We start from the raw sequence: 27,428 nt of genomic DNA on the forward strand, positions 1-27,428 counted from the left end.
TATTTAATTTCATATTTAGACAAATTGTTGAGTATTAAGCTAAAATGCAACAGCAGTTCATTTTTGAAAATATCTATTTTAAGTGTCAGGAAAAAAAGAAGTCAAAATTCTAAATTAATAATGTAAATAATCTTTATTGTATAAATAATTTAATGTATTCAATATATAAATAAAATTCTAAACGTAATTAAATTTAATCAAAAATATGTTTTCTAACTAATCTATTCTACTAAAAACGGGTTTTATTTTCCCCGAAGCTATTTTTCCCGAAATTTGATATTACCTCTCCAGCAGTCTCTTGGTGAGCATAAATAAAAATGATAAAAGTGTTGCAACATTAACGTTATTTCTAAGCATCGAACTTTTTTCAGACAATCTGTTTAATTTTACAATTTGTTTTATCTAACAGTGTTATCTTAACTTTTAAAACGTAAAGATTAAATTTATTTTTTAAACGAACTTATGTTTCATTAAAAAAGAAAGGCAACATTTTCAAATTCACATTTTAAGCCCTGGTAGATTTAAAAAAAATCCTGATTTTTGTATCGAAGTTATTATTTTTTTAAAAAAAAATAACAATAGTTATTTCAATATATATTGTTAATTTTTTTTAAAAATAGGTCTTTGCAATAAAAACATTTAAAAAAAAATTTCTGAATATAGTAATAAATATAAGTGATGCAGAATATCGTTTTTTACTTTTATATAATGAATAAATTTTAAGGAATAGTGTTAAGGGTACAGACGAGATCTACTGATTTTTTTTAAATAAAGGCAGTACTTTAATTAAAAATTATTTGTTAAGAAAAAAAAACTCCTCATGTTTTAAAAACCCATTTAATAATATTAAAGAAATGTGATTAACGAAAATATTTTTTTTTCTCTCTTTCAAATGCTCCGATTATTTGCGCATCGGTAATATCGAAATAAAGCTGTTTAAAAACTTAGTGCGCCAACATTTGTGATACTGCGCCAAGTATTGCACTTTTTCCATCACGTGATTGTAACTCTTTGCTTGCTATCTGTGGCGTGTCTTTTCGGAAGGAATAAAGCGAACTTGGTTCCTCTACCTACTATTTCAACTCTATGGTCGAGACCACATGAAATATTCAAAAGTGCTGAAGTAGCCAAATCCATAACGATAACGATGCTATTACGGTCGCGATGCGAATAACAATAGAATTAACCAATGAAATTTGTCTATTTTGGTCGGCTGCCAGACGTTTTTGCAAAAGCATTTAAATCTTGATCTAAGCAGAAAAAAGTGGTCGAAAACTTTCCAGATTTATATTTTACGTAAAGTAAATAAAGACTAAAATGACCGCTAATGCTTGACCGAGTGCTTCTGTAATTTTTCATGAAATGATAGCTTGCTAAGAATTTGGTTGTGCCTTCATTTAAATTGTAATGAAAGATAAAAGATTTTTATAAATTGTATATAAGTTGTAAGTGTCTATCATCATTACGAAATTTAAATTATTTTTGATAGAAAACATAAGCGAGATCTCGTGATAAAATTGAAAATAAAAATGACATCTTCAAAGGTAAAATTCATTTCATCCTTTTATGTGTCGACTTATTTTGAGTACGAGATAAGAAAGTATTTATCTCAAAATGAGTCAATTCTGGACGCATTTATATGGTAAAAGTGAGCTGCCGGAATTAATTTGTATTTACAATTTAAAACTTCCCTGTTATTAGCCAACGTTTGTAATACTTTCATATAGTTGTATGACAACACACTTGTTTGTTTAAGAATAAGCTAAAAAACAGGACTTTTATAGTGTAAAATTAAATTTATAATTTGCTGTAGTTTAGATTATTTTTGTTCTTCATTTTGAATTCTATAAAGTGTATATGTTTATCACATATATGTGTACTACGCAATTTTATAGTCATTATTGTTGTGCATTTTTTTAGTTAACCATCAATGAGCTTAAACGCACAAATGACTCCATAATGTAATGTTGACCAAACCAGTATTTACCATGGTTTTTATCAGCATTTACCATGGTTTTTAACCATCTTGAGAATTCTGCTGAACTTTTCAAAAGCATGTACCTTTTGTCGATCATAATTGATCGCGTTGATTATTTTCTATTTTAATTGCTAACTATTGAGATAAACATTCAGTGTCATTGGTGAAGTCAAATATTGCTGATTATTGTATGTATGCTGAATATTGTATGTAAGCAGAATATTGTACTTAAGCAGACTTTGTTGAATATTGTATGTAAGTAGACTATAATGCATACTTTTCAATTGTAATTTAAGAGACAGCTTACATCATATTATTTGTTGAATAGTTACTTAACCACAGATATATGTATATAAATGTGTAATTATCTTACAGTATGAAATTAATATATTTTCCCATTAGTTATAAGTAACAAACAAGTATATCTGTAAATAAATAAACAAGGGCTAATAGTATTTACCAGGTTTTCCCATGGTTTCAACTCATAAAAACCGAACCCTGCTATGGAGATGTCTATATTACCTAGGGTGACCCGGGGTAATTCACGATCACTCTATTTCTGGGGTAAATAATGATCACCTAAGTTTTATTTCAAATTTTTTTTTTTTTTTAAATTTAAGACATGGACAAGAATGCTTGTACACTTTACTAAGGTATAACTACATTTACTTAATAATAATTTTTTGTTTAATCTAACAAAATAAGTATCTTTTAAACTGCTTTCTGTATTTTCCATTTCAAAGATGGGTTTAAAAATGTACACATTTCTGCAAAGATCCACCTTCTTCTCTTAATAATAAATATTTTGAGTCACTTTCTTTTTCTTTAATATGAAAGTAGTGTAAGCTTTTGTTTAATTGTTTCACATCTACTGTTAACATTATAATTGATTATAGGAAACTAAATCAAATGTTGCCCCCTACACATGGGGTAATTATTGACCACTGGGGTAATTCCTGATCATTGTCATTTCTTCTTATAAATAGTATATAAAATAGCTTATAAATACCTAATTGTCTTTTCTTAAATAACAGTTCATATTTATGAAGTGGAACAACTATAAAGTATATTTTAATTGTCATCACAAAAATTGTTTTTGACCGTATACAAGACTGTATTCTGATTTGCACCATTTCTGGTTTGTCTGACCTTGCTTCTATCTTAATTTTATGTGTATACATCGTTAGAATAATTTTTAAGTTTATAAATTAGCCTAGTATAATTGTTAGAATAATTTTTAAGTTTATAAATTAGCCTATTATAAATATGGTGAGAAATTATAAGCCTAAAAAGGATACTAAGCTTCTAGAAAACAAAATTAGTGAATTTCCTTTAATGATTGAAAATGAAAATTTCAGTGTGAGAGCTGCTGCCAGAGCTGTTGACATACCTTACTCAGCTTTACACTTTCCCTTAAAGAAGTTAAAAAATCCAGCAAAAGTAACCCATGTGGGAACTCTCTTATGTTTCAGAAGAACATGAGAATGAGTTGACTGATTGCCTAAAATGTATGGCACGATGCAAAGATTTTTGAAAATTTAAAGTGTTAATCGTTCTTCTTGCTTTTAAATAAATCATTTTATTAGCTGCTTAAACATATCTTTTTGGTTTATTTGTTTGATCTTGATGTCTTATTTGTTAATTACCATTATATAATTATTTTTAAACAGCCCCTTTACAATAAAAACTGGTGATCAGTAATTACCCCAGAAGTGATCAGGAATTACCCCAGAAATGATCAAGACCAGGGGTAATTCCTGATCACTAAAAATTTAAAATCTTTTACATTCTAATTAGATTTTCAAACAAAAGAAGGTGGCATTGGACTCATCTCATATAGCCTCAAACTTCCAGTAAATATTAAAATTCTATTTTGAATAGTTTTTTCACAAAATAGATGTTTGCGTTCTTTGATCAGGAATTACCCCAGGTCACCCTATGTTTTGCGAGATATTAGTATGGTTTAATTGTTAACCCATCTCTTAGTATGCTAATTATTTTCTAAATTAATATTACAAAGTAATTAGTTTACTTACGAATTTTATCACATTTTAGGTCTTTATTTATTAAATTTGATATATTTTTATTATGTGACAAATTTAAGATATACTTAATTTTTAGCTTTTTTTTAAATTTATTTAAGTTATTATTTCTGTAACAATTTGTACTTTAGAAATTCTATTAATGGTTTCTGTACAAGATTTATTTGACCTGCCTCACAGCTTACAATTAGTATTCATTTTACTTAATAAAATAAAAATCAAATTTCACTTAATTTATAGGTAAAATAATAATTTCTAATAAATAAATGTGTAGTATAGACTTTTGGTAATGTAGCTTTTGTTTTAAATTTTTTTTCATTATATAGTTAGAATGTAGTTCAGTTAATGAAAAGTTATCAGAAGTATTCTTAGCGGTGTCAAAGAAAATGGTCTCTTGAAAAGATGTTTTAACTCTGAAATTTTTAGATTATATTCATTGAAATTTATAGATTATATTGATTGAAATTTATAGAAATATATAGAGCCTGATGTTATCAAGAGAATTAAAATTAAAAAAAATGAACTGGGCTGCTCATATTGCCAGAATGGATGAAAAAGATCCAGTGAAGAAAATGTTTGTATGAAAGTACTTTATTTGTCAAAAAAGAGGATGGCCAAAAAGCTGGGTTTTAATTAATTTTACTCTTTCTTTTTCCTCGCTTTTATATTGCCTTTTCTTTGTTAGCCAAATATTGGGCAGAATGAATAACAAAAATTTGTTGAATAGTTATCATTTAAAAACAAAACATTCCTAGTATCTTTATTATAGTTATATCAAGTTTTTTAAGTATGTCATTCCAGTAAATAAGTTTGAAATAAGCATGGAAATGGTTAATTTTTAATAGCTATTGTATATATTTGTATACTGAAGTTCAGCTAATTTTTTGAATTAAGTAAAAGTGGATTTTTATTTTTGTGGAATTAATTTTTTACTTGTCATCTATTTTTTTTTCAATATCAAAATTTTTTCTCTCTCTCCAGATATGAAAAAAAAAGAAGTATTATAGCCCTTATGCATATGAATAAACATGCTTATAAATTTTAGAAAATGCACTCTAACCTGTTTATCTCGAATCTCACGGGAAAAGCGAAATATTTGCGATAAAGAGGTTTTGAGTTAAACAGGTACTTTAAAAAAATGAAATTTAATTAAAAATTTAATCTGGTGTAATGTTTTTACCGATAAAAACAGTCAAAAACCCACCGTTTTCTTTAATTTATGGCATATAGCGGACAATATATTATTTTCACATAATTGCCTTTATAAATGAATGTTGTAAATGATTGCTATTGATTTTGCAACTATATACATGTATTCTTATAGAAGGATATACATTCATATAGAAATATTGTAATATACTTATTGAAAATAGCGATATTTACTTCTATCATTATAGCTTGATACGCAAAGGATTCAAAATTTTGCGCTTCCTAATTGTTAGAAATAAGCAAACAAAAAAGCTTGGAACCATTAATAAATTCAGGAACTAAAAGGAAGAATTTAAAATTTGGCATTTCTTAAATATTAGAAATAAGCTAAACAAAACTTTCAAAACTTGTAACTACTAACAAACTCTTAAGTCAAGAATGACTTGACATTCTTCAGTAATGTAATATGCCAAACAAAATGATGCTTGAAAATGTTGAAAATTTTGTTTAGTTTCCTAATATTTTACTTCAAATAGTATGTTTTGATATAATCATGTTGGGAAAATGAAAGAATCTGTTCTTAAATATCTTTTAACAACTTTTTTCTAATTTTATTGCCCAAAAATAAATTAATTTTAAATTATAAGCAGTTAAACTCAAATAAAAATATAGTTTTACCAAAACTATGGGTTTTTGACTGAGGGGTTTTTGACATGACGGTAAAAACCATGGTATAAACCGATAAAAACTGTCATGTGTCAAAAACTTGCCAACCCTGGTTCATCATCTTCACAGCTATTCTTAAAACCAACCTTTTTAAAACCATTTTGGATAGTTTTTAGCAACACATTTCTCCAGGCAAAACAGTCATTCTCATAGCATCCAACACATTTATTTTTGGAAGAGAACATTTTTCATCAATGGTATCTACAAGTTTGCATACCAACTGCTTTTTATAGTTCACTTTAAAACTCCTAATTATCCTTTGATCCATTGGTTGCAATTTTGAGGTGAAAATGAATTTCTCTTTTAAAATGAATTGCTTTTTTATCTGTGTAGAAAAGCTAACCTCTGGTGGTCACTCCGACCTACTCATCAACCCCTCACTTATTGCCAGAATCAATGCATTCCTTTCTAGCTAAGGAAGTACAGGGATAGTGATTAAAATTCCAAGAAACACCCCCAACCTGTTCATCTCTACTTCCTGTGGGTTCACGAAATTAATCTCTGTCTGCAAGTTCTACTGGTAAAGAAAGTTTTGTCATTTGTGCTCTATTATTAGAAATTCGAGAAACGGTGGTTTAAAAAAAGAAAAAATTAGAACATGGAAAATACATTGATTTTAGACAATAAATGTAGGGAATTTTAGAAATTTTGAGATATAGAGGTTTTCGAAATAAAGAGGTTCAAGATAAACAGATTCAAATGTATACACTTTATGATTACATCAATTCTTTGATTCAAGCACCAGATTTGATGGTTTTCAACAACATTGAAAACATATTTGAGAAAAGTAAACATATGTTAATGTCTAAGCAAATTCATAAATATTGAAGAAGAAAAAATAATTTTTATAATGGAAAAGATCTAATAATATTTTTTTAAAATCTATCTTCATGGAAGTTACTCACCTGAGAAATGTGTGTCCAATATAGTTTCCTACAAAATAGCTTCTAAGCTTACATTCATTATTTTTTTATTAAATTCCTTCTTGCAACTATTTGATGGATTTATTAAATTCCTTCTTGCAAGCACCAAATTTGATAGTTTTCAGCAACATTTAAATCATATTTGAGAAATTTAAACAAATTTTAATGTAAACAAACTCATAAATATTGAAGAAGAAAAAAACTTTTTATAATATAAAAGATCTAATAATATTCTTTTAAAATCTATCTTCATGGAAGTTACTCACCTAAGAAATGTGTATCCAATATGGTTTTCCTACAAAATAGCTTCTAAGCTTACATTTTTTTTTAATTTTATTAAATTCATCAATATTTTAGGGGATCAATATTCACAGAATGAAATCTTTTAACTAAAATTCAATTTCACAGCTAATTATTTTTTACACTTAGAACAATTTACCAAGTCATATTAGTTCCACAAAGAACATTTTCAAAGAAACAATTTGTCTCCAAGTATCAATTTCAGTTCTGAACATCCATATTGCTTTTTGGTTGATTTCCAAATTTCCTGCTTATCCAGGCAGTGTAGATAGATTAAAGAAAACAAACAGGGAATGGGCTTTTTCTTCAATAATTGTCTAGGAAGTACCAGGCAACATCAATATCTTTGCTCCTCTTATCACAATGTACATTTTTTTCATCACTGTGAGCACCTGAAACACAGATGCTAGTTTACCTTCTTGCAACTATTGATGGTGATAAAAATTTACTAAAATATGTTAAGTGCTAACAAAGCTTAGTCTTTTCTCTTGAATGTTTAATATTTCCTTTTATTTTCTTATTTTTAGGTAATTGGTTTATTTGCTGGAATCAGTAGCTCAGTTGCACTATATTCTTTTAATAGTCTTCAGGCCAAAGAAATGATTGACTGTCATGATTGTAGAATGAAACGACTTCCTAAAGCTCACGAGGCAAGTATTTTTATATCAAATATTTTATTATAATATCAAGTTTTATTTGCTCTGTGCATTTACAAAACCATTTTTCTTTTTTACTTATTTATGTTTGATAGTTCTGTATACAGAAGAACATTTACATCAGAAAAGTTGTTTTTATGTTAAAAAATGTGTCAGGTTTCTTCAAAAAATTTTTTTCATTAGTGTGCTGATGCATTGTTAAGCAAGAAAAAAAGTATAATTAATTAATTTTCAAGGCAATTTTTACTCATATTAGCATGATGTTCGCCACAAATTGCTCTGGAACATGTTGGACAAAATTTTACGGAAAGCAGGGTAAAACACACAAATTTTCCTTTTTCTAATTTCAGATTGTTCAGAGGGTCAAATGATCATATCTAATTTCAAAAGTTCATTTACAATTGTTGTTGAGCCAGGCAAATTGGTACATTGAGTCACTTCTTCATCCATACAGCAAGATCTTCACTTAACTGTAGTGGGAACTTTTTCTAAATAATGCTTTTTATTTTATTTTCAAGCCATATTATGCACCTATATAACATGTGCATTCATTAAACTGAGATTTATCACACCATAGAACACACAGAGGCCATCGTTGTGTTTTCCTACTGAATGACATATTTTTACTCACTATGGCCTCTTTATTAGAATTACAAAACTATCATTTTTAATTTCTTACTTTTTTCAACATGTTTAGTTCTTTATGGAAAGTAGACAGAAGAATAACACATTTATTTGTTTTTGTTTTATATGACATAAAAGTTTTGGCTTGATCAAAACAATACATTGACATTTCAATTCTTAGAACTTAACTACATAAGTTCAGGGGGAATTTTCTTCGATGGATTCAGATTTCTGACCTCCATTAACTGCAAGAGTTCAGGGGGAATTTTTTTTTAATGGATTCAGAATTCTGACCTCCTAAATATAGGAGGTAGCCACATTCTTGGAAATATGGTCCCCATTTTTTAATCAGTAGAGTGATCCAAAGTTTGGACCTCATTATATTAATTTTATTTATTGTGTATTTTGCCATATCTCGAGAATTTTTTAAGCGCCTTGTTAATTTTTTGTATATAATTATAAAATACATTTATCCAAAGATAATTTCATGCAAAAAATAAATTGTAGATAATATTTATTATTTTTTTTATTATTTTATTTAATAATAGTCGAAAAAATTTTGAATTGTGAGGTGTAAAATTTTTTACATAATTTTAAGGTAAATTTGCATGACAAAATGCAAAGTTTGAGTGAAATTTGTTGAATAGTTCTTGACAATTCGAATTTTAAATGTACAACTATGTCCTAAATCTCTCTGCTAAGTGCGAAGACATCTTTTCCTCTTCTTTCTACTCTAGTTTCTTTGGCATTAAAGCTTTGCACTGCTGATCGTAAAATGTTGTATCAAATCACTCATTTGTTGCTAAATGATTATTTTTCATAGCTGCTGACAAAACAAGTATTCCCAATAAAGCTGTAATTTCATCAACACAGTTCAGAATAATAATCTTTATGAATTTTAGAATCTAGGAATGAAAATCAATTATTTCCAGCATTTCAGGAGTAAAAAATTTAATGGGTCTAGAGGAGTTGAAAGATCTTTTTGTGTGTCCTTTGATCCTCAAATAAAATGAATAATATTTCTAATTGCAGTCCCTGTGTTGTTTGATTTAAGAACAGAGGACCACTTTGACTTGTCTTTGCCAGTGAACTGAATTTTGCCCAGCATTTGCCACACGACTAAAAAAAAAAAAAATTCTTTCAACCCAATCACTTTTATGTGATACGTTGCGATTTTCTTTTTAGCACGATCTTTCAATATCCTATTTTCATCTTCCTGGGTTTCTTTTTCATGCATTGTTTTTTCTTAGTCTATTGTGATTTTATTCTTTTTCGTTACCTGTGAATTCATTTAATTTCAATAAAACCTTCTTCAGATTAATCCCCAGAAGTGGAATTTTCTTTATTACTTAGCTCTTTAAATAGTTCACTGATAGCCTGAAGTGTACCTCAAAAATTTTCTTTGCAAAAATACTTTAACATCTACATGGCAACACAAAAACAAAACTAAATTAGATTTTCTAAGTCAAATGTTACAGTTAAAAATTCGTCTGTGAGAGAATCTTGTTCTAAAAATGCCACCTGCAGAAATATTTTGCGAATGAGGAATGATCTATTTGCTGTATGCAAGGTCACAAGAGTGTAATAAGTCGCACATTCTGTTTCTTGTTTTAGGGAGGAAGGTAGTGAAGATTATTTATTTGAGCTTTACCCGAGAGACGAATGAGTTGCATTCTAGTGTTAATCTAATAAGTTTTTAAAATAATTGTAAATATTTATTACTTAATTTGTTAAGAACATCTTAGTGATCAATTATTAATTTCAGAGTAAGAGATAATGATCACTTTGAATATGTGTTAATCTAATGAGCAATCAGTTGCATTTTTCCGAATTTAGGTAGGTGGTACCCAGATGATATGGTAATTTATTAGTTTTTTTTTGTACGTAATAAACATATTTTTCTTTCAGTGCATTTAGATTCTACATCATCAAAAAAACATAGTCAATGTTTTTCTTAAAAAATTTTTAAATGTTTAGTGGTACAAATTTGCTGGGATTTCAATTTTCTTATTTTCTCTGTTTAAAATCTTGATTTTTCTTTTCTCCTAGAAATTCCTACAGATTTTTTCCCAATGAATAATTAAATCTAAATTCAGTATTGAGTTAATACTGTGTTGAAAATTTTTTTTGATAGATAATGTAATAAAATAATGGGAAATGATGTAATATCACACTAAAGCGCCAGTCTTTTCAGTTGATTTTTTTAAAAAAAGAATTAACTGATAGTTTTAAGACTGCAAAAAAACTTATATGTTGAGTTGAGAGACTGTCAGGCAATTTTACAGATTGATTGAGGAATTTTGTCAATTCCACTTGATTTGTTGCTTCAGAATTTTTTGAACTTATGCATAAATCTTCTTTTGCATAAAACATTGTTTTTTTGCTTAGAATAAGAACTTTTTTAGTTTCCATATCATAAAATTTTAAAAGGTTGAATTAAGAAGTTAATTATTTTATTATTTTTAAAGGATAAAGTAAATCTCATTTGGCAGAGTTTCATAGTAAAAGTAAAAGGAAATGGAAACCAACAATTGATTCAATGGATCCAAAATAAAATCAGTTAGGGTATTTATCTATAGTTTATTTTGAATGCTATGCTATAATCCCAAAAGCTTTGGAATTAAGCTACTGGCAGTGGCACATAAACTATATAGCACAAAGAAAAATCACTAGAAGATGAAGAATTATTGTTAAATTGTAATTAACTAGTCAACTGAGACATCCTACTGTTCGGAATTATGAAAATTTAAACAACTATAATAAATAAATGACTTTTCCTAATTCTTATATCCGTTACTTTAATTTTGTTTTCAGAAATAAAAGCTTTCTTATTCTTCTGAATTGTAATTTTACTATGTTTATAACTGTCTAGATAGTTTTTCATTCATCAAACACAGAAACCACATAAATCAAGTTTTTTTAAAAAAGAAATTACAATAATTAGTGGATTCATAGTCTTATAGCAAAAAATAGTAATTAAGCATTGGAGATTTGATCTGAAGCGAAATTTTAATCGGTGAGATTGATATTAAATAGATGGATAAACCGTTTTTTAATTATTTTTTTTCTTTATTATTTGCCAACAATTAACTTTCAGTGTCTTGCAGGGCTTCTGAAATATCTGATTAAATTGTTAGTAATTAATACATGTGCTAAAAAAATTTCAGAAGAAAAGTAAATAAATATTACATCATTTAATTGCTATTGTAATTGAATTTAGTTTTTTTCCTCATTGCATTGTATTAATTTTTATATTGAATTATTCACATTAAATTGATGATGTAAAGTTTTGTCTTTTTACTGTAAATTGTTCAGCCTTAATAATTCAAATTATATCACGCCTTTCAAAAATGATCATTAAATAAGAAGCCAGAAAAATATTTTTAGCTTGTTTGCAACATTAAAATATTCTTAGTATTGATTTTTTGAATTGTACAAAAAAGAAAGAACTTATGTGGCTTAGATCTTGATGTGTAGTAAAACGTTGTAGTAAGGGGTAGGTATTGTTTCTTAGTCAAAATGTATTGTTATAGTCAGTTACAAATGTTTCTTTGAAGTGCATTTTTCATTTTATGGTAAATTACCAAAAATAAATTTCACTTGCCATGTCAAATTTTAATTACACTTTATTAGTATCAACATTTTTATTTCCTTTCATCAATTTCACAGATTTTTTATGTATTTTAGCTTCCACTTTATGACAAAAATGAAGATATGTGCTTAGAATATGATGGAAAAACTAAATTGCCATTAATATCTGAAATTTCTGGTGTAAGGCAGCAACTTTCTGGATTAGCTTCTTACCTTAATGTAAGTCATGTGTAGTATTACTTTTTAATCTTTTGCTAAAAGGGAAGTAATAAAGAAAAAACTAAAATTTTTTACATAGTTGAATTATTTATGCGACAGAGTATCAAGAATTTGTAAATAAATGTTGAAACAACCAAATAATTTTTCATTCAATATTTCAGAGAATGTGTTTTTACCTTTTAAGAACACCATCAGATATTTAAAATGGTACAACAAATGGCTATTGCGTTATTTATGTCCAGATTTCTATTTTATTTTTATTGAGAAAAAGTATCACTTGCTGCAAGTTCTTTAATTAATGTAGTTGCACAGATTTGGGCAATTAAGAGGGACTTCTAATTTTCAACATCCGTATTAATTTGAAATCTATTTTTATCATTAAATATTTGTTTTCAGTGTAAATTTGTCTTGGAAAAACTATTAGAAAAACTACTTTGTTTGTTGGATGTGTTAAGTAAAAGACAATTAAAAGAACTGCGAAAATTATATAGTCATTGTGCATACTTAGACTAAATATTAAGGATTTGCAAATAATTTTTTAATAACTTTACCAAGTAAACAAATGAACTAAAAGTATGATTTCGAGAAAGAAAGAAGAAAGTAACATTCGAGTTTTTAAATTATGAATTAAATTTTCAGTGTAGAATGTAGAAAAACTATTCTCTATATTACTGTCACTCACTTAGCGTACTTAGAAAATTGTAGCCATCTTTACTCTCGAGGACACAGGTTGTTACAAGCTTACCACTACCAAAAATTTGTATCGAAATCTATCTAGTTTATTGTTTCTGTTTGAAAATTGCCTACAATTGTATTGTTGTTACTGCTTAGTTACTTAATTTAAATTCTATCTTTTGATTGTCTGTTCATTCAAGTTTATTCGACTGCCATTTTGTTTTAAATTACCAATATTTATACAGTGAAATCTGCATTAGTTATTCATCGATAATCCAATGTCGAATTAGAAATTTTTTTTTTTATTGTTCCTTTCTAAGTTGGCCACAATTGTTACTCACACATGTGGTCAACTTGAACTTGTTTCTCTGTATTTCAAATAAAACTTATAACATCAATTTTAATTCCATCAAATTGTTCTTGTGAATTTAATGAAAGGTTTTTATTAGAGCAATTTTAAAACATTAACAATATATATTAACACAAATAACAATCTACTATCTTTAGGTGTTTAGAACTTAGACAAACATCAGTGCTACTAGATAGACCTCAACTTGTCCTTACATATCCATAAAAAATAAATAATAAAATAAAATAAGCAATAAAATAAATAACTAAAATAATGAGCTCACATAAAAAATACTTTAATTTTATAGAGAAAGTAAGTCATGCATAAAATAAGTCATCACTATTCTCAATAGAATTTATAAAATATTGATTGTATGAATATGATACCCATCAGAACTTTATAGTCTCAAGGAAATGTTAAACATTAACAATTTGTTTTATAACTAGTTGAAAATGTTAAGGAATCAATAAAAATTATGAAAGACTCGCTTGCAAAATTGATCGAAACAGAAAGGTGATAATTGAAGAACAAAGATTAATCATAAAATGGCCGCTTCGAAAGAAATATAAACAACTATATAGTTCCATAGGTGATGTCAGGGCTCGAAAAAACCCCCAAAATTTTACCCGTCCCCGAGGATGACTTGTCCAATAATGTAACCGTCCTCCTTTGAAACAAACCCGTAGCTTCTAAATAAATAAATATATAATTTTCTCTTATTTATTACAAACATTTATACAAATTGCACAATGAATTAGTAGTCACTAGGATTACATTACACAGTAATAAAAGAAATACTAGGTTACTAATAGTAACCTAGTATTTCTTTTATGAAATAATTTAAATGACAAAGGTCAAGTTATCTGGAATGTCAATTTATCCGAAGGTACTGCGTATTTTATATGAATCAAATATGACGTTTGCCAGTTCCACAATCAAGCCAATGATTTACAGAGGTTTCTGCACAGAAATCTGAAAGGGGTTTTCCATTTAGGTAGATGTTCATAATTTCGTTTAACGCTTCTTGTTTAAGATCAGTACGTAATGTACTTTTTAAGTTCATTGCTGAAAATTTCCTTTCAACCGCTGCAGTACTCTCAGACAGAGAAAACATCCATTCCACCATGTGCAGTATGTTGCTGTATTCATAGATTAGAGGGTCATTTTAGAAGTGAGGCGCTAGACTCTTATAAGATAACAAAAATTGAAAATGTATCACGAACATTAACGGGAAAATGGCCGTCCAAGCGGGCATCGGATTCGAGAAATTCGTTGTCCGCGAGGACTTTTTGACCGCCGAGGACGGGGGATTTTTCGAGCCCTGGGTGATGCTCAACTTAATCATAATCCTATCATATTCTAATCATTAATCATATGCTGCCAATTAGTAATGATAATAGGAAAGTTATATTAGGGGGACTTAAAAGTTTAGTGGTAGATGAAGGGTTAAATTGTAGAAAATTATTCAACCAACCAAAAAGGAGAAATTATATATTTTCATATATTTTTCAGGTATTTAAAGATCAAGTTGTTCATGTCTATGAAACTGGTATTGCACATTCTCAAAGTAAGATAGCTACAGAAATGTTGTAAATAACTTTATTTTATTACTTATATTTTATACTATTTATTTTATTACTATTTATTTTACTATTTCATTACTATTTATTACTATTTTATTACTATTACTATTTTATTACTATTTACTATTTTATGACTATTTATTTTATTGCTTTGTATTTTTTTAATGCATATCACTGCCAAAATACTTATTTTGGCATTTATCTCTTATCTTCATTTGGAAAAAATTTGTCACTCTAAAAGCTAGTGAAAAGTGGAGAAATCGATTAAAAAGAAAATATTTCAGCCTTGGCTCTAAGGATCCAATTTCCTGCTCGATCTCCGGCTTTTATAATTTTTTAAACCCTTAGAGAATAGCAATTAGTAATCAGTTACAAGTCTGATTTTTATGCTTAATAATAATTTTCAAAATAACAAGAAAAATAGCAATAAAACACCTATCCTAATGTTAAGTAAATTAAAAGAAATTAATTATATTCCTATATAATATATAAACCTCAAGGTGAATCTAACAGATACATCTCTTTTTTTAAACTATCTAAAGATTTTTATATTAAACCTAAACCATTCAAGAGAAATTATCAACTAAATTCAACAGTTGACTTTAAATATAGTTCGCTCACCAGGAGTTGGTACTTGGTTCCATCTCCTCAGACAAAGAGTTCATTTCAGCACGGGAGTAAGAGGAGAAACATATTCGCGCTTGAAATTGAGACAACCCTTAATGCATGCCAAATGCAAACAATGAATTTTTTTTAGTCACTTACTTCTCTTTATCATCTGCTGCTATATCTTTCGTTACTCTAGCTAATTAAATATATTGCAGCAAAAGGCCTCAAAAAGGACAAACTATTCACTCTAAAGAGAAAAATATAAAATTTATTAAATATTTAATGTTAAAAAAATGCACATAAAGATTTACGAAATAAATATTTTTGTCATGCGATCGCCAAATAAGCAACTTTGTTCAGAATTGTTCACATCCTTCTCCCAAAAATAGCAAACAAGAGGGAGGAATTGGACTGTTGGTGATAGCTTCCAAGATATGAGATGCTTGCAAAAACGGTGCAATCTGAGTGCATCATCAATTGTAAATATTTAACAGCTATTTCAGTTCCCAAATATTGTTCATTAATAAATATTTAAGTATTATAGCTTATGATTTTAACTTTTCTATTTTTGTGAGACGGAATAAGTGACAAATAACTGATTCAATGAAGAAAAGGAAGCTTCATAATAAAAATGCCCCCTAAAAGCATCATCTGTGGTATCTTTTAGAAAAGTAGTATTTTCTGTTCTATAATGTTATACATTTTATAGTATTTCAAGACTAATGCTTGATTTTTTTTGTGGGAGTGAAGGGTGGGATTGAATATCAACTAAATCTGACAAGTGCAAAAAATAAATAGATTAGTAAAGAAGAGGCTGAGCGATCTTAAACATTTTTAAGTACATACCTACTTAAGAATTCTAGAAGAGAATATGATTTTCTTTTTATTTTATTATTGGGAAACTAAATATAATTTTATTCTGAAATTTAATTGATTGAATTAAGAAAATAACACTCCTGAATCAAAAATCCCATATGAAAACTTCAAATGTGGTATCTGTTGAATTGTTTTTTTGTTCTGTTATGCTGTACATTATTCAGAATTTATTTTAAAATCAATTTCAGTTCAATTTTAAAATTAATATATGTTTTTTTTAATCTGGTGGGCACAAGTAATCAATACATTTGTTTAGAAATTCTGATGTCTACACCCATTGTTCATTGCATCTATTTTATAATTTATTCCAGTCTTGTTATATTGTTTTTATGTAAGCTCTATTTACCAATTGTGAATACAGAAAATAAAGATTCTTAATCAAAAATGCCATCTGACGGAATCAAGTGGTATCTATTGAGAGTAGTGTTTTATTTTCTGCTACATTGGATATAATTTAGTACTTAACCAGAGTGTAGCTTAAAATTAAAGCTAGTTCATGAATTATTATTTTGGGGAGGGGGCTTAATATCAAATTAATCTGAGAAATGCAAGAAATAGGTATGTTAGTTAAGAGATCATACAGTATTAAACCATTGTTCACAGTCCTTACTTATTAATTATTAGAGTCTTGTAATATTGTTATGTATATGTTGTTAGGTATTTTAGAATGCAATTTTATCTTTTTTATGATTATTGTGGAACTAAACACTATTTGAATGTGAAACAGGATCGATTAAATTTAAAAAAATTGAACTTCTGAATCAAATGCCATTTTGTTTTTACCAGGTAATGCCCTCTATTGTCTCAAAATTAGTTGATGTTCAATTTTACCTGGTAAAATTGGCTGGAATTTTAATTTTTCGTGCATTTATATTTTTCCAGGTGCTGAACACTAATTCATATTTTGCAACCAAATTTTTTTTCTCTCCAGAGTGTATATATTTTTTTCAGAATAAACCTTAAAAAATCTAGTGTTTTTCATATAATTTTTTATGATTTGAGATAGAAAATTTCTGATGGTATATTTGAAAAGTAAAGAAAATTTCTACTAATTCTATACCTACAATGTGTCAATAAAGTTATAAATCAAAGAATTATGAGTATAGAAATAATGGTTAGAGCATTGGAATAATGTCTCTCTCACTACTTCAGCATAGAAAACTAGAGAAAAATTTATAAAAGTTTGAAATTATAAAAAAAATTCTTTGTAGAATCTAGTAACATGTAACAAAAATATTTTTACCCTCTGAGGGGAAAACTTTCCCACTCCTCCCCAATATTCATGATTTTTTTAAACCTTCCCCCATATCATAAATTTTAAAGGTTCTTTTTTATTTTTTGCCTATTTTCCTAAATTATTTTACTTAATTTAGACTTTTAACAATATTTATGTGGATTTTTGGTTTCTCTTTTTTCAATATGCTTGTAAATCAAACATGGTGTGTGAGTTTTTTCCTCACTTTTATTATATTTTTTTTTGCAACAAAATTGCCTATCAAAGTGTCTCATCTCCTAAAATCAAACATTTTAAAGGCATTTTTTATTTAATATTTTATGATCTTTTTTTTTTAATTTTTAAGCAATCAAAATTTAGAATATGACGTGAATGAAAAGTTCATGTGAAGCAAAAATAATATTCTAAGAAAAATAGTTTTATTTAGTATAATTAGTACAAAGTTGATTACTATTTGTAATAATTATGTCCAAAGTTTCCTCTATGGTGATTACCCATTTAGATTTATTTTCTAGGGGGAAATAATATTATTTAAAAGTTGTATTTTTTTAAAAAAATTCTAGGTTTTTGATGAAAAAGCAAAATTTTATTCTCTGAGTCATGATATTAAAATTTTAAGAATGAATTGCTAAGCAATAAAACTATAAACTAGTTGAATAAGGTATTTAGATTATAATCTTTTATTTTTACCATTATCTTACTGTTTTCCCAAGAAGAGAGAGACAGGAAAGGGTATTTGCACATTTCATTTGATCATTGATATCACATGAAATGAATGTTAAGGCAGGAATGATAGTTGTTTTATGAAATGACGGTTCTATGGATCATTGATTCCGTATTTAAAAAAAATGTCAGAATGAAAGGGAGATATTAGGCATATTTTTTATCTTTATACATTCATTTGGGCAATGATTTTAACTTGAATGTACAGGTTAAAGTTCTTTAGTTACATACTAAAAAATGAATAAATCTCTAATTTATTTTTTTTTTATCTAAAGTTTCAGTATATTCTTTCATTATTTTCAAAATAGTTTTTCTTCACTGCTCAAAAAATAATTTTTATCAGTAAGATTTTGAAATATCTAAAAAGAAATATTTTTTACCAACTTTAGAAAAATTATGATTTATATTTGTTATATTTATATGTATGCTGTAACTCTTCTTTTTGAAATTGTATCTGTTTTCATGGGCTTTAGACAAATTCTGGTACTTTTCATCATCACAATATGTTTACCTTTTTTCAATGTTTTTTTAAATTTTTTTTTATTGATGCTTCGTTTATTATGTTTGAACACTCAAACTCCTAAATTCTATTTTCTGAGTAACTACTATTGTTAATTCTAAGATTTCACTAAATTCTTTGAGGCCTTCTGGTGTTGCCATGGATCGCCATCAAGCCTTCCTTTTTGAATCCTCTTTTTCTTTTGCTGAGAGGTCATGTACGCACACTTAGAGCCTACAGTATTCTCCGATTGCCCCCTGACGGGGTGGGACGGGGTTAAGCTTTGATTTATATTTGTTTGGATAGATGGATCTGACTACTTAACAGATCCAATATTTTAGGTCATTTTGAGCCTTGGTTTTGAGAATGTTTTGATATTTTTTGTGTGAAAGAAACATTCCTTTTTACTTATCCTTTTTCACTCATGGTACACTCTTCTGCTAAGTTTATTTTTTATTTTTATTTTTTTTTTGCAAAATGCTGTGAGAAAACAAGACAAAATTATGTAAATAATAACATCATGTCTTTTTTTAAAATTTTTACAATTGTTTTGATCTATGCAAACATAGAGAAATACTTATTAAAAGAAAAGAAAACGTGACAATCCTGCTTAGTAAGCAAATGATGAAATTAACAGGAAAAAAGTTATGTTAAAAGTTAAAAATGCACATTTATTAATTGTCATTAAGCAGACAACACTCTCTACCTTTAAAGAAATAACATTAGATAAATTTTTCAAATGAGCTTTTTTTTTTTATATAAAATAAATAATTTATGTAATGAAAAAAAAAAAACTTTTTGAAAGTGAAATACCAGATAGCAAATGATTTTCTACAATCTTTCAAATATAGAGGTCTGACTGTATCTAGTTCATGAAAATTAACATTTAATGTATTTCAAGTTTTTAATTTTGATACCAAGCAATAATAGTATGCAAATCTAAATATGTTAAAACTAAAAATATTTTTATGAAAGTTATTTCACTTGCCTCTTTCATCTTATCATTATATTAATTAAATTAATACTATCAGTGTCTTTGTGTCTTTTAACAGTTTTGTAATTTATGTTTTATAGTGCACAATATGTGTAATATATAAAATTGTTATGAATAGTGCTGTTATACATACTTTTTGCATTTTAGGTAGTTATGATTATCTAACTAGTGAAGAAAATAAGACAACACGTATTTTAGCCATTTGCTCTGGTGGTCTTCTTGGATTGCTTTTAGCAAGGAAGCGTAAGTGTTTTGCTAAGCAATATTTCAACTATGTATTTGTGTTGCTAAAACTATAGATATTTTTTAATAACAATGTGTCAATTTGTGTCAGTATTTTTTTGAGCAGGTTTCTTATTAAAGTTAGTATTTTTTTTTTTAAATATTTTTTTCTGTTTGTTTTCAAAATGAAATTATGTAAAGTAATGTGAGGTTTATCTGACAAATATTGAAGAGGCAATATTTTTTAGAAGAAAATAAATATCAAACCTTTTCTTGTTTAAAATAAATTACTTCTCTTCTAATACTTAATTTGTATTTGAAAATGGAGAAAGTTCTGATGTAGTTAGCATTTTCAGTTTTAGCAAATATCGAGTTTTTTATTTTAATTAATGTTCTGATTGCATTTTAATTACATAATATACAACTCAATAACCATACTTTTTGCTAGGTTCATTCTATTATTGCTTTTGTTTTCAACATTCTCATTTTGTTTTCAACCTAATCTTCATTCTCATGCATAAGAAACTATGTAAATGTTATACTCTGGTAATAAATGTTTGTCAGAATGTTGCGTGTTCTGACAAATCTTAATAGTGGTAAGAGAGCTTCCATTACGTCGAAACCCATGACTAAAAGATGAACTTGTAGCCCTACAAATAGTGAGGTTATTTTGAACATTTGTAGTTACATTAGCAACTTGTTCAGTCAACTTTGAAACTCAGAAAATTTTAATGCAGCATTATGCGTGATAATGGAAATGACTGAAGTTTGCTCTGCAAATTTGAAAATTCAGTCAGCTATAGTTATCAATTTGCATAACTGCTTGTTAGAAGCAACTAACACTAGCTTGGCATTAGAAGGCTTTCGATCCAACCACTCTGATATCAGCAAATCATCAATCAAATGCTTCACAGCTAAATCTTGCATTCGTTTTAATTATAAAATGATCTCTGGTCAACAAGTTCAGCATCTTATAATAAAGTTTATAATTTTAAAGTGTTGCTCTCAGCCTAGGTTTCAGTGAACCCACCTTTTGAAACAATATAAATGATTTTGTGGTTCTATTCAGATCTTGAATAGTATCCAAAATGTGAGTGTCAAAAGCAACAATGACATGATATTTTGTGTTATCTTTCTTAATGTTGGTAATTTCAAATTGGGCTTCAATTTGTGCAACCCATAGTTATGGATTGTTTTTTCTGAAAAGTGGTGGTTTTGCTACAAATCGATCAATTTATCACTCTGGTTTTGTTTCTGAACTGCTACCTCCCCTCAACAGCATATTTCTTTAAAGTGAAAATCCTCCCTTTCCAAAATCAGCTTACTTAAGCTCTCTGCAAATTTGCAATTTATTCTTGTTGATTAGCTTATGTGAAGAATTCTATCTGTGCACTGGTTTAGAGGCTATTAATTAATCCAAAAACAACACTGGGTTATTACAAATCTTTGGCAGAATGTTGAATATTCTAATTTAGCATTTTGAAATAAATCTTGTACCAAAGATAAAAAATTGAAAACTTAACTTTTAATAAATGTAAATAAATTCATTTATATTATTTACATCATGTAAAATTTGTGATATCATTAGAATTATAGATGAAGGTTAACAATAAATAAGAGAAGAAAAGTAAAATAACAAGTTTCTCCTAATTGTTACTTAAATTCAGTTTGGTTCAGGTAACAGTTTTGATTCAGCACAGAAGATTACAAGTTCGACTTACCAGTTCTGAACTACATGGAACTCAGACTAGTGATTCTCAATTACAAATGACACAGGGAACCGCTAGAAGGTCAAGAATTGAATCTGTTATTCATGGGGCTGCAGTTGGCTGTAACAGCTCTTTGGCACTTGAACTGTGTTTTTTGCTTTGTTCCATCAAAGAGGACTAAAAAATAAGTTGTGCTGATTGGAAAACTCATTATATCATTTTTATTTAAAGTACAGTAATTTTAAACTAAACTGTTGCTTCATTATTTTTAAATAATAATGTGCCTTCTCGGCTGCTATATCCATTATTTAAAAATCATCTCTCCCCTAAGCTCTCACTTGTTTTGCACATAATATCAATTTTAATTATAATCTATTTTAAATTTGGATCATTTGTTTTCATAGTCCACTTCTTCTGAACCTGCTCAAGTCTAGGTAAAATTCTTCATTGAAATCTGAGTGATCAGAATTTTCCTCTGCCATTCTTTTCAACTCAGTTATGATTTTGACTCCTCAAAAAAGAAAATGTGTAGTGATTACACTTTTATAGAAAGAAAAATTGTTGAACACTTCGAGGCTGATCTTCAACTCTCTGTCCCCTTGGCCCATGTCAGCCATTGGAAAGTGTTCACAGGTGCGCTGCTTCAAGGTGTGGGTTAGACAGAAGTTAGCTAAATAGATGTTAGCTAGAGAGCACTCTTGATTGTGTCTTGGCGAGGGTTAGCCTCTGTGGTGTTGTCTTCTCTCCAGAATAAAACTTCCTGCCGAATACTCTTCCAATGACTGACACAATCAGGGATGTTCATGGCGAAATTGAGAAGATTCCTTATCTCCGCTGGAACTTCCTTAGTGGCAATGGGAAGGGGGACCAGCTTCAATGAGAAAGTATGACTGGTCCTTCCACTAATGATCATTGTTAATTCGAAAGGGCATTCAAATATTGATAAGTGAACATTATTATCATTTTAATTCTTACATGAGTTCTGTGGAGAAATGTTATTTTGTATTTGTGTTATTTTTATATGTTATCTATTACGACTTCAAAGGCAGGGAGCGTAGTGTTTTCAAAAAGTGCTTAAAGGTGCTTATTTTTTATTTATGTTTTTTAAAAGCTTTTAAAGGTGCTTTTTTTTAATTCAGGGTTTGTAAAAAGTGTTTAATTTTTTCTTTCTTGTATCGATTATTGTTCTAAATTACAAAAAATGTATTATTTTCACAATTTTCTCTGCACTATTTATCAGAAACTAGTTACTTTATCATGATTATGTAAAGTTTTTGAAATTTTTTTAAAATTTTATTGATTTTGAATTTATAAATTAAGAATTTTAAACAATAGAAAAAAATAATTTATCTTATTACACAGATCCTAATTATTTTTTTTTTTTTTTTTGGAATGTGATTAAAAATATTTTTTGAGTGATTAAAAAGTACATAAAAGGTGCTTATTTTTTGTTGAAAAATCTGGCTACGTTCCCTGAAAGGGTAAAAATGAACAATTTATTTGATATTTTTAACATATTTCTTAATTTTATATTTTAGAAATATATTTAAAAACAAAATAGTTCCATAAAAAATTTATTTGTAAACCCTGTATATTTTATTCCAGGTGGTATATTTAAAAAAATAATATACACTTCTACTGGAACTGGTCTTGTTTTTTCTGCTTTCTATCCTTCTCTTGCTATGGATTACGCTTCTACTGGATGGGAGCATACTAAAACTTATACATTTGATGCTCTAGAAAAATATGGAGGTAAAAATGTTTGCATAATTTCCAATGAAGGTTTCTTTTTTTTTCCTTATAAAATTGTCAAAATTGTTGATATTTTCATATATTTTTTTTAAATTTTATTTATTTATTTTGCTTCTAGGATATGACACTCAAAAATTGTCCAATGACTATAATGAAAAAGTCGAGGCCATTAAAAGTACATTGAAACTTGAGGGTGTTATGGACCAGTTAAAAGAATGGTTTGATAAAAATAAAGAAAAAGTGGCCACTACATGGAATGTAAGTATTTATTTAGTTATTGACTATGTTTAAAATGTTAGCTGAAGTGTTAGCTTAAATGTTAGCTTCAAAGATGTGTATTTATATGTTTTTATTTTAGTTTAAATTAAAAACACATACTTAGTTCAAATTTCAATTTTCTGCTAGGATGTTATATTTTGTGCAGCATAATTTAAAGATTAGGTATGTAAAAAATATCTAACAAAAGAGAAATTTAAAATAATTGATTTATAGTTTATTGTACTTTTGCATATTATGCTAGTATCTTTGCAAGTTAAGCATCTGCTACAATAATGTCAGTTGGTTAATTGGTTACCTTTATACATAACTATAAATGTAATTAGTAAAATTATCTGTTTTTTATAAAATATTATATAACTTTTGTTTATTTATCTTTTCAATTATTAAATTCATGATATTTTTCTTTAGAATTAGTAAATTTTTTTGTACCTGTACTGCCCCATTTAATATAATGTCTCAGATCATAATCATTTTAGTTTTGTCGCTTGTTACTGAGTTGTGAATGAATGCATTAGATATATAAGTTAACCAGCTTCAATTTCGATTTTTGTGTAACTATTACATACGAAGGATAACATGTTGATCTTTAATATAATGTCTCTGATCATAATCGTTTTAGTTTTGACGCTTGTTATTGAGTTGTGAATAAATGCATTAGATATATAAGTTAACCAGTTTCAATTTCGATTTTTGTGAAACTACTAGATACAAAGTATAACATGCTGTCCTTACGGCGCAAAAGTGCTAAAACAGGTAGCTAAACAGTGTTAGTGTCTACCAAAATTATTTATAGAATACTAATGTTTTCAACATCTAATTATACAGTGTTGCTGTTTTTAAAAATTTTAAATCAATAAAGATAAAATGTAAGGGACAAATTTATATCTTCTTTAATGCCAAACTTGCTTAAGGGGAAAGTTTTTCAAGTAAATTATTTAATGTTAAAAACAAGTAATAACATGTTTCTTTGAGGGAGTAACATTAGAAAGTCTTAAGTACAGATTTAATCTGAAAGCTAAACAGTTTAAATTGGTGTTGCTATGTGACAAATCTGTAAGGAAAATTAAATGAAACATGTAGCTACAAAATCTTTTGAAAAACGTTAATGTTTATTCTGAAATATTTCTTGCATATGTGGGAAGTCGCGTATCCGGAATTGATGGGACTTCTGGAAGTCCGGATATTAGATTCCATATAATAGACCCCTAAGATAAACAAAGCTTAAAACGATCTGAATCTGAGAAGCAAAAAATAAATAAACATTATTTTTCAGGCAATAATGTTTTAGTATTAGAATATCTAATCAATCAAAAACAAAATATTTTAAAAAAAATATTATTGCTTAAAATATAGAAAACGAAAAAAAAAAATTGGCAGTTATGAAATTATTAATTGCCCTCTCCGCCATTTTGAACTAGAACGACTCAAGCAAGAAGGGGAAATTCCCATCATTCATTAAGGTGGGTAGGTGGAGGAGAAAATTCTTCTCTCTTTATTTTTTCTTTCGTGATTGAAAGTGACTCCCCCTCCACGTTAACATTTGCTTCGTTTACCCTTTTTCACAGTATTTCTTCTTTACCTAACACTGTAATAAAAAGGTTCCAGGAAATGCCTCTTTTACTAGCCAGCTGCATAGGAAAGTAGGGTATTTTCTTTTTTTAAAGTCCCTAAAGGGGCTTTTTTCATATGGTGTTTTTAAAAAGGGCTTAATTTTCCCTTTTAAAAAATGAGATTTTTTTCCTTTACCATGTCAATTTTCGCTGTGTGTCATGCAAAAACGTGGTTTTCACATTGCTCTATTCAATGGTTCCACAATCCATTTTGGCGTACCATCAGTCCGTAATAGATGATAATGCGCCAATCATGTTACGCATGTGATGAAATACTTGGGAGTCCACATGCGTATCTACTGAGCTAGATTCGGTGAGATTCTTGCACTCTCATGTGCAACTCTGTTGCATTTTGCAAGATCATTCATTTCACATATTTTATTTTCCACCCTCTAAAACTGAACTGAAAAGTCTCTAAATCTTTTTATGGTGGCTATTATAATCAAGAAAAGAGTTCTTTGTCAGAAACTAGTTATTTTATCATGATCATGTAAAGTCTGAAAATAGCATTTTGTTAATGTATATAGTGCTTAAAAATATTTTTTGAGTGCTTAAAAAGTTCTTTAAAGGTGCTTATTTTTTGTTGAGAGATTTGGCTACTCACTGTGATTTTGCTGTTCAACTTAAGTTTCAAAAACTTACTAAGATCATATAATATATCAGTTTCATTAAACAGCCTTGAACAGGTTTCTTGTGATTACTTTCCACTTGCACATGAAACTTGTCTAAAATATTGAATAAAGTAAAACTAAATAAATTAGTGCCATATTAAAGAACTGTTCTAATGCAAAATCTTTTAAATATTCTTTCATTTTTATAGATGAAGACTGAGTCTAAAGAAAAATAAGCAAATGTTCCCGATAAATCACCAAAAGAAGATTGACTTATATAAATTTGTAAAGAATTACATTGTTTAGGTTTAGTAGTTTTACTGCTTGATCAAATAGTGCTGTATTATAAAATTTTCAATAAAGTTGATATTTTATTAATCTTCAAAACCACTCATATTTTATTAATTAATTTTATTTTTCCATTTCAATCATACATAATCTTGAAAATTCATTACAAAATAATGAAATGTTAAATATCGAGTTTATTAAAAGTAAAATTAGAGGGATAAACCATTACTGAAAATTGCAACAGGTTTAAATGTTTAAAATTTTTATAACAATGCATATTATTTGTTTAATTTTTTGATGCTTTTTTCTCATAAATACAAATCCTTTCGTATTGTCAATATCAAAAGCATTCTAATTTTTATTTATTTATTTTTTAATTTGCTATATATAACCCAAGATAACAAAAGGTTTATTCATAAGATTATTTGACTTTTGCAAGTTCTAATTAAGTTACATAAGATTAGCTATCAAGGTTCTCTGGCTTGCGAGTAAATGTTTCCCAGTAATAGCAAAAGTTGTATTTTAATGTATGATTCTTGGTTTACTAAATTAGATTTATAAAGTTTTAATTATTAATTTATAAGGTCTTGATAACATTAATTTAAGGTGTTATATAAAACATAGGTTATTTCAGGGTGAAACTTAAAAAATTGACAAAGTTAACCAAAAATCTGCAAATTTTAATTTATAGTTTTCTACCACTTTTAAAAATCTCTTGTGAAAACCGGAGCGATTGGTATCTCTGAAAATTACTTGCTGATAATTGACTGCTTAACACATTAACCAATTCAGCTTTGCACTCTCTTTTTACAAAAATGAACTAGTAGTTTTTCCTCTTCGGTAAAGGTGCTTCTGCACTAGAATTTTAGAATGGACTTTGCTTATTCATGATGCTCTATTAGTTAATCGACAAAACTTGTTTTTTTCTCCTGAATTTTTTTCAAAGAGATAAAAGCTGGTGTCTCAATCATTTTATTTTTTAATTTATTTCGAGGAGACAAGACTTGTTCTCAACAGCAGTTTTTCATCTCTACTAAACATTATTTTCTTCCTCAACAAGGAATGGGTTAATCAGACATAAATTTTGTCGACAAAAAAAAGAGGAAAAAGAGAAATAAACATTACTGGAGAAACTCGGGGTCGTGGAATACGTATTTGACTAAAAAGACTAACCTCTTGCTAGATTCTTTACCTCTTAAGGGAAAAC

General features: G+C 27.8%; 1 protein-coding gene across 2 annotated transcripts; it reads left to right on the plus strand.

Moving 5' to 3' along the window:
- Window positions 1-1,097: 1,097 nt before the first annotated feature.
- Mic26-27 (MICOS complex subunit 26/27) lies at window positions 1,098-26,320 on the plus strand. 2 transcript variants are annotated; one of them, XM_016051475.3, is made up of 8 exons: window positions 1,098-1,544; window positions 7,646-7,768; window positions 12,086-12,208; window positions 14,745-14,799; window positions 19,898-19,993; window positions 23,287-23,433; window positions 23,552-23,691; window positions 26,143-26,320. In XM_016051475.3, exons 1-8 carry the CDS (start codon window positions 1,530-1,532, stop codon window positions 26,167-26,169), a joined length of 726 nt encoding a protein of 241 aa, XP_015906961.1. In that variant the 5' UTR covers window positions 1,098-1,529; the 3' UTR covers window positions 26,170-26,320. The 2 variants fall into 2 exon arrangements, with proteins under 2 accessions (XP_015906961.1, XP_087012282.1); XM_087156156.1 differs by lacking the exon at window positions 1,098-1,544 and adding an exon at window positions 6,229-6,415.
- Window positions 26,321-27,428: the final 1,108 nt, after the last annotated feature.

Source organism: Parasteatoda tepidariorum, chromosome 12, assembly GCF_982258835.1.
Source record: "Parasteatoda tepidariorum strain Cologne lab strain chromosome 12, Ptep-v5.0, whole genome shotgun sequence".
Classification (NCBI taxonomy): Eukaryota; Metazoa; Arthropoda; class Arachnida; order Araneae; family Theridiidae; genus Parasteatoda; species Parasteatoda tepidariorum.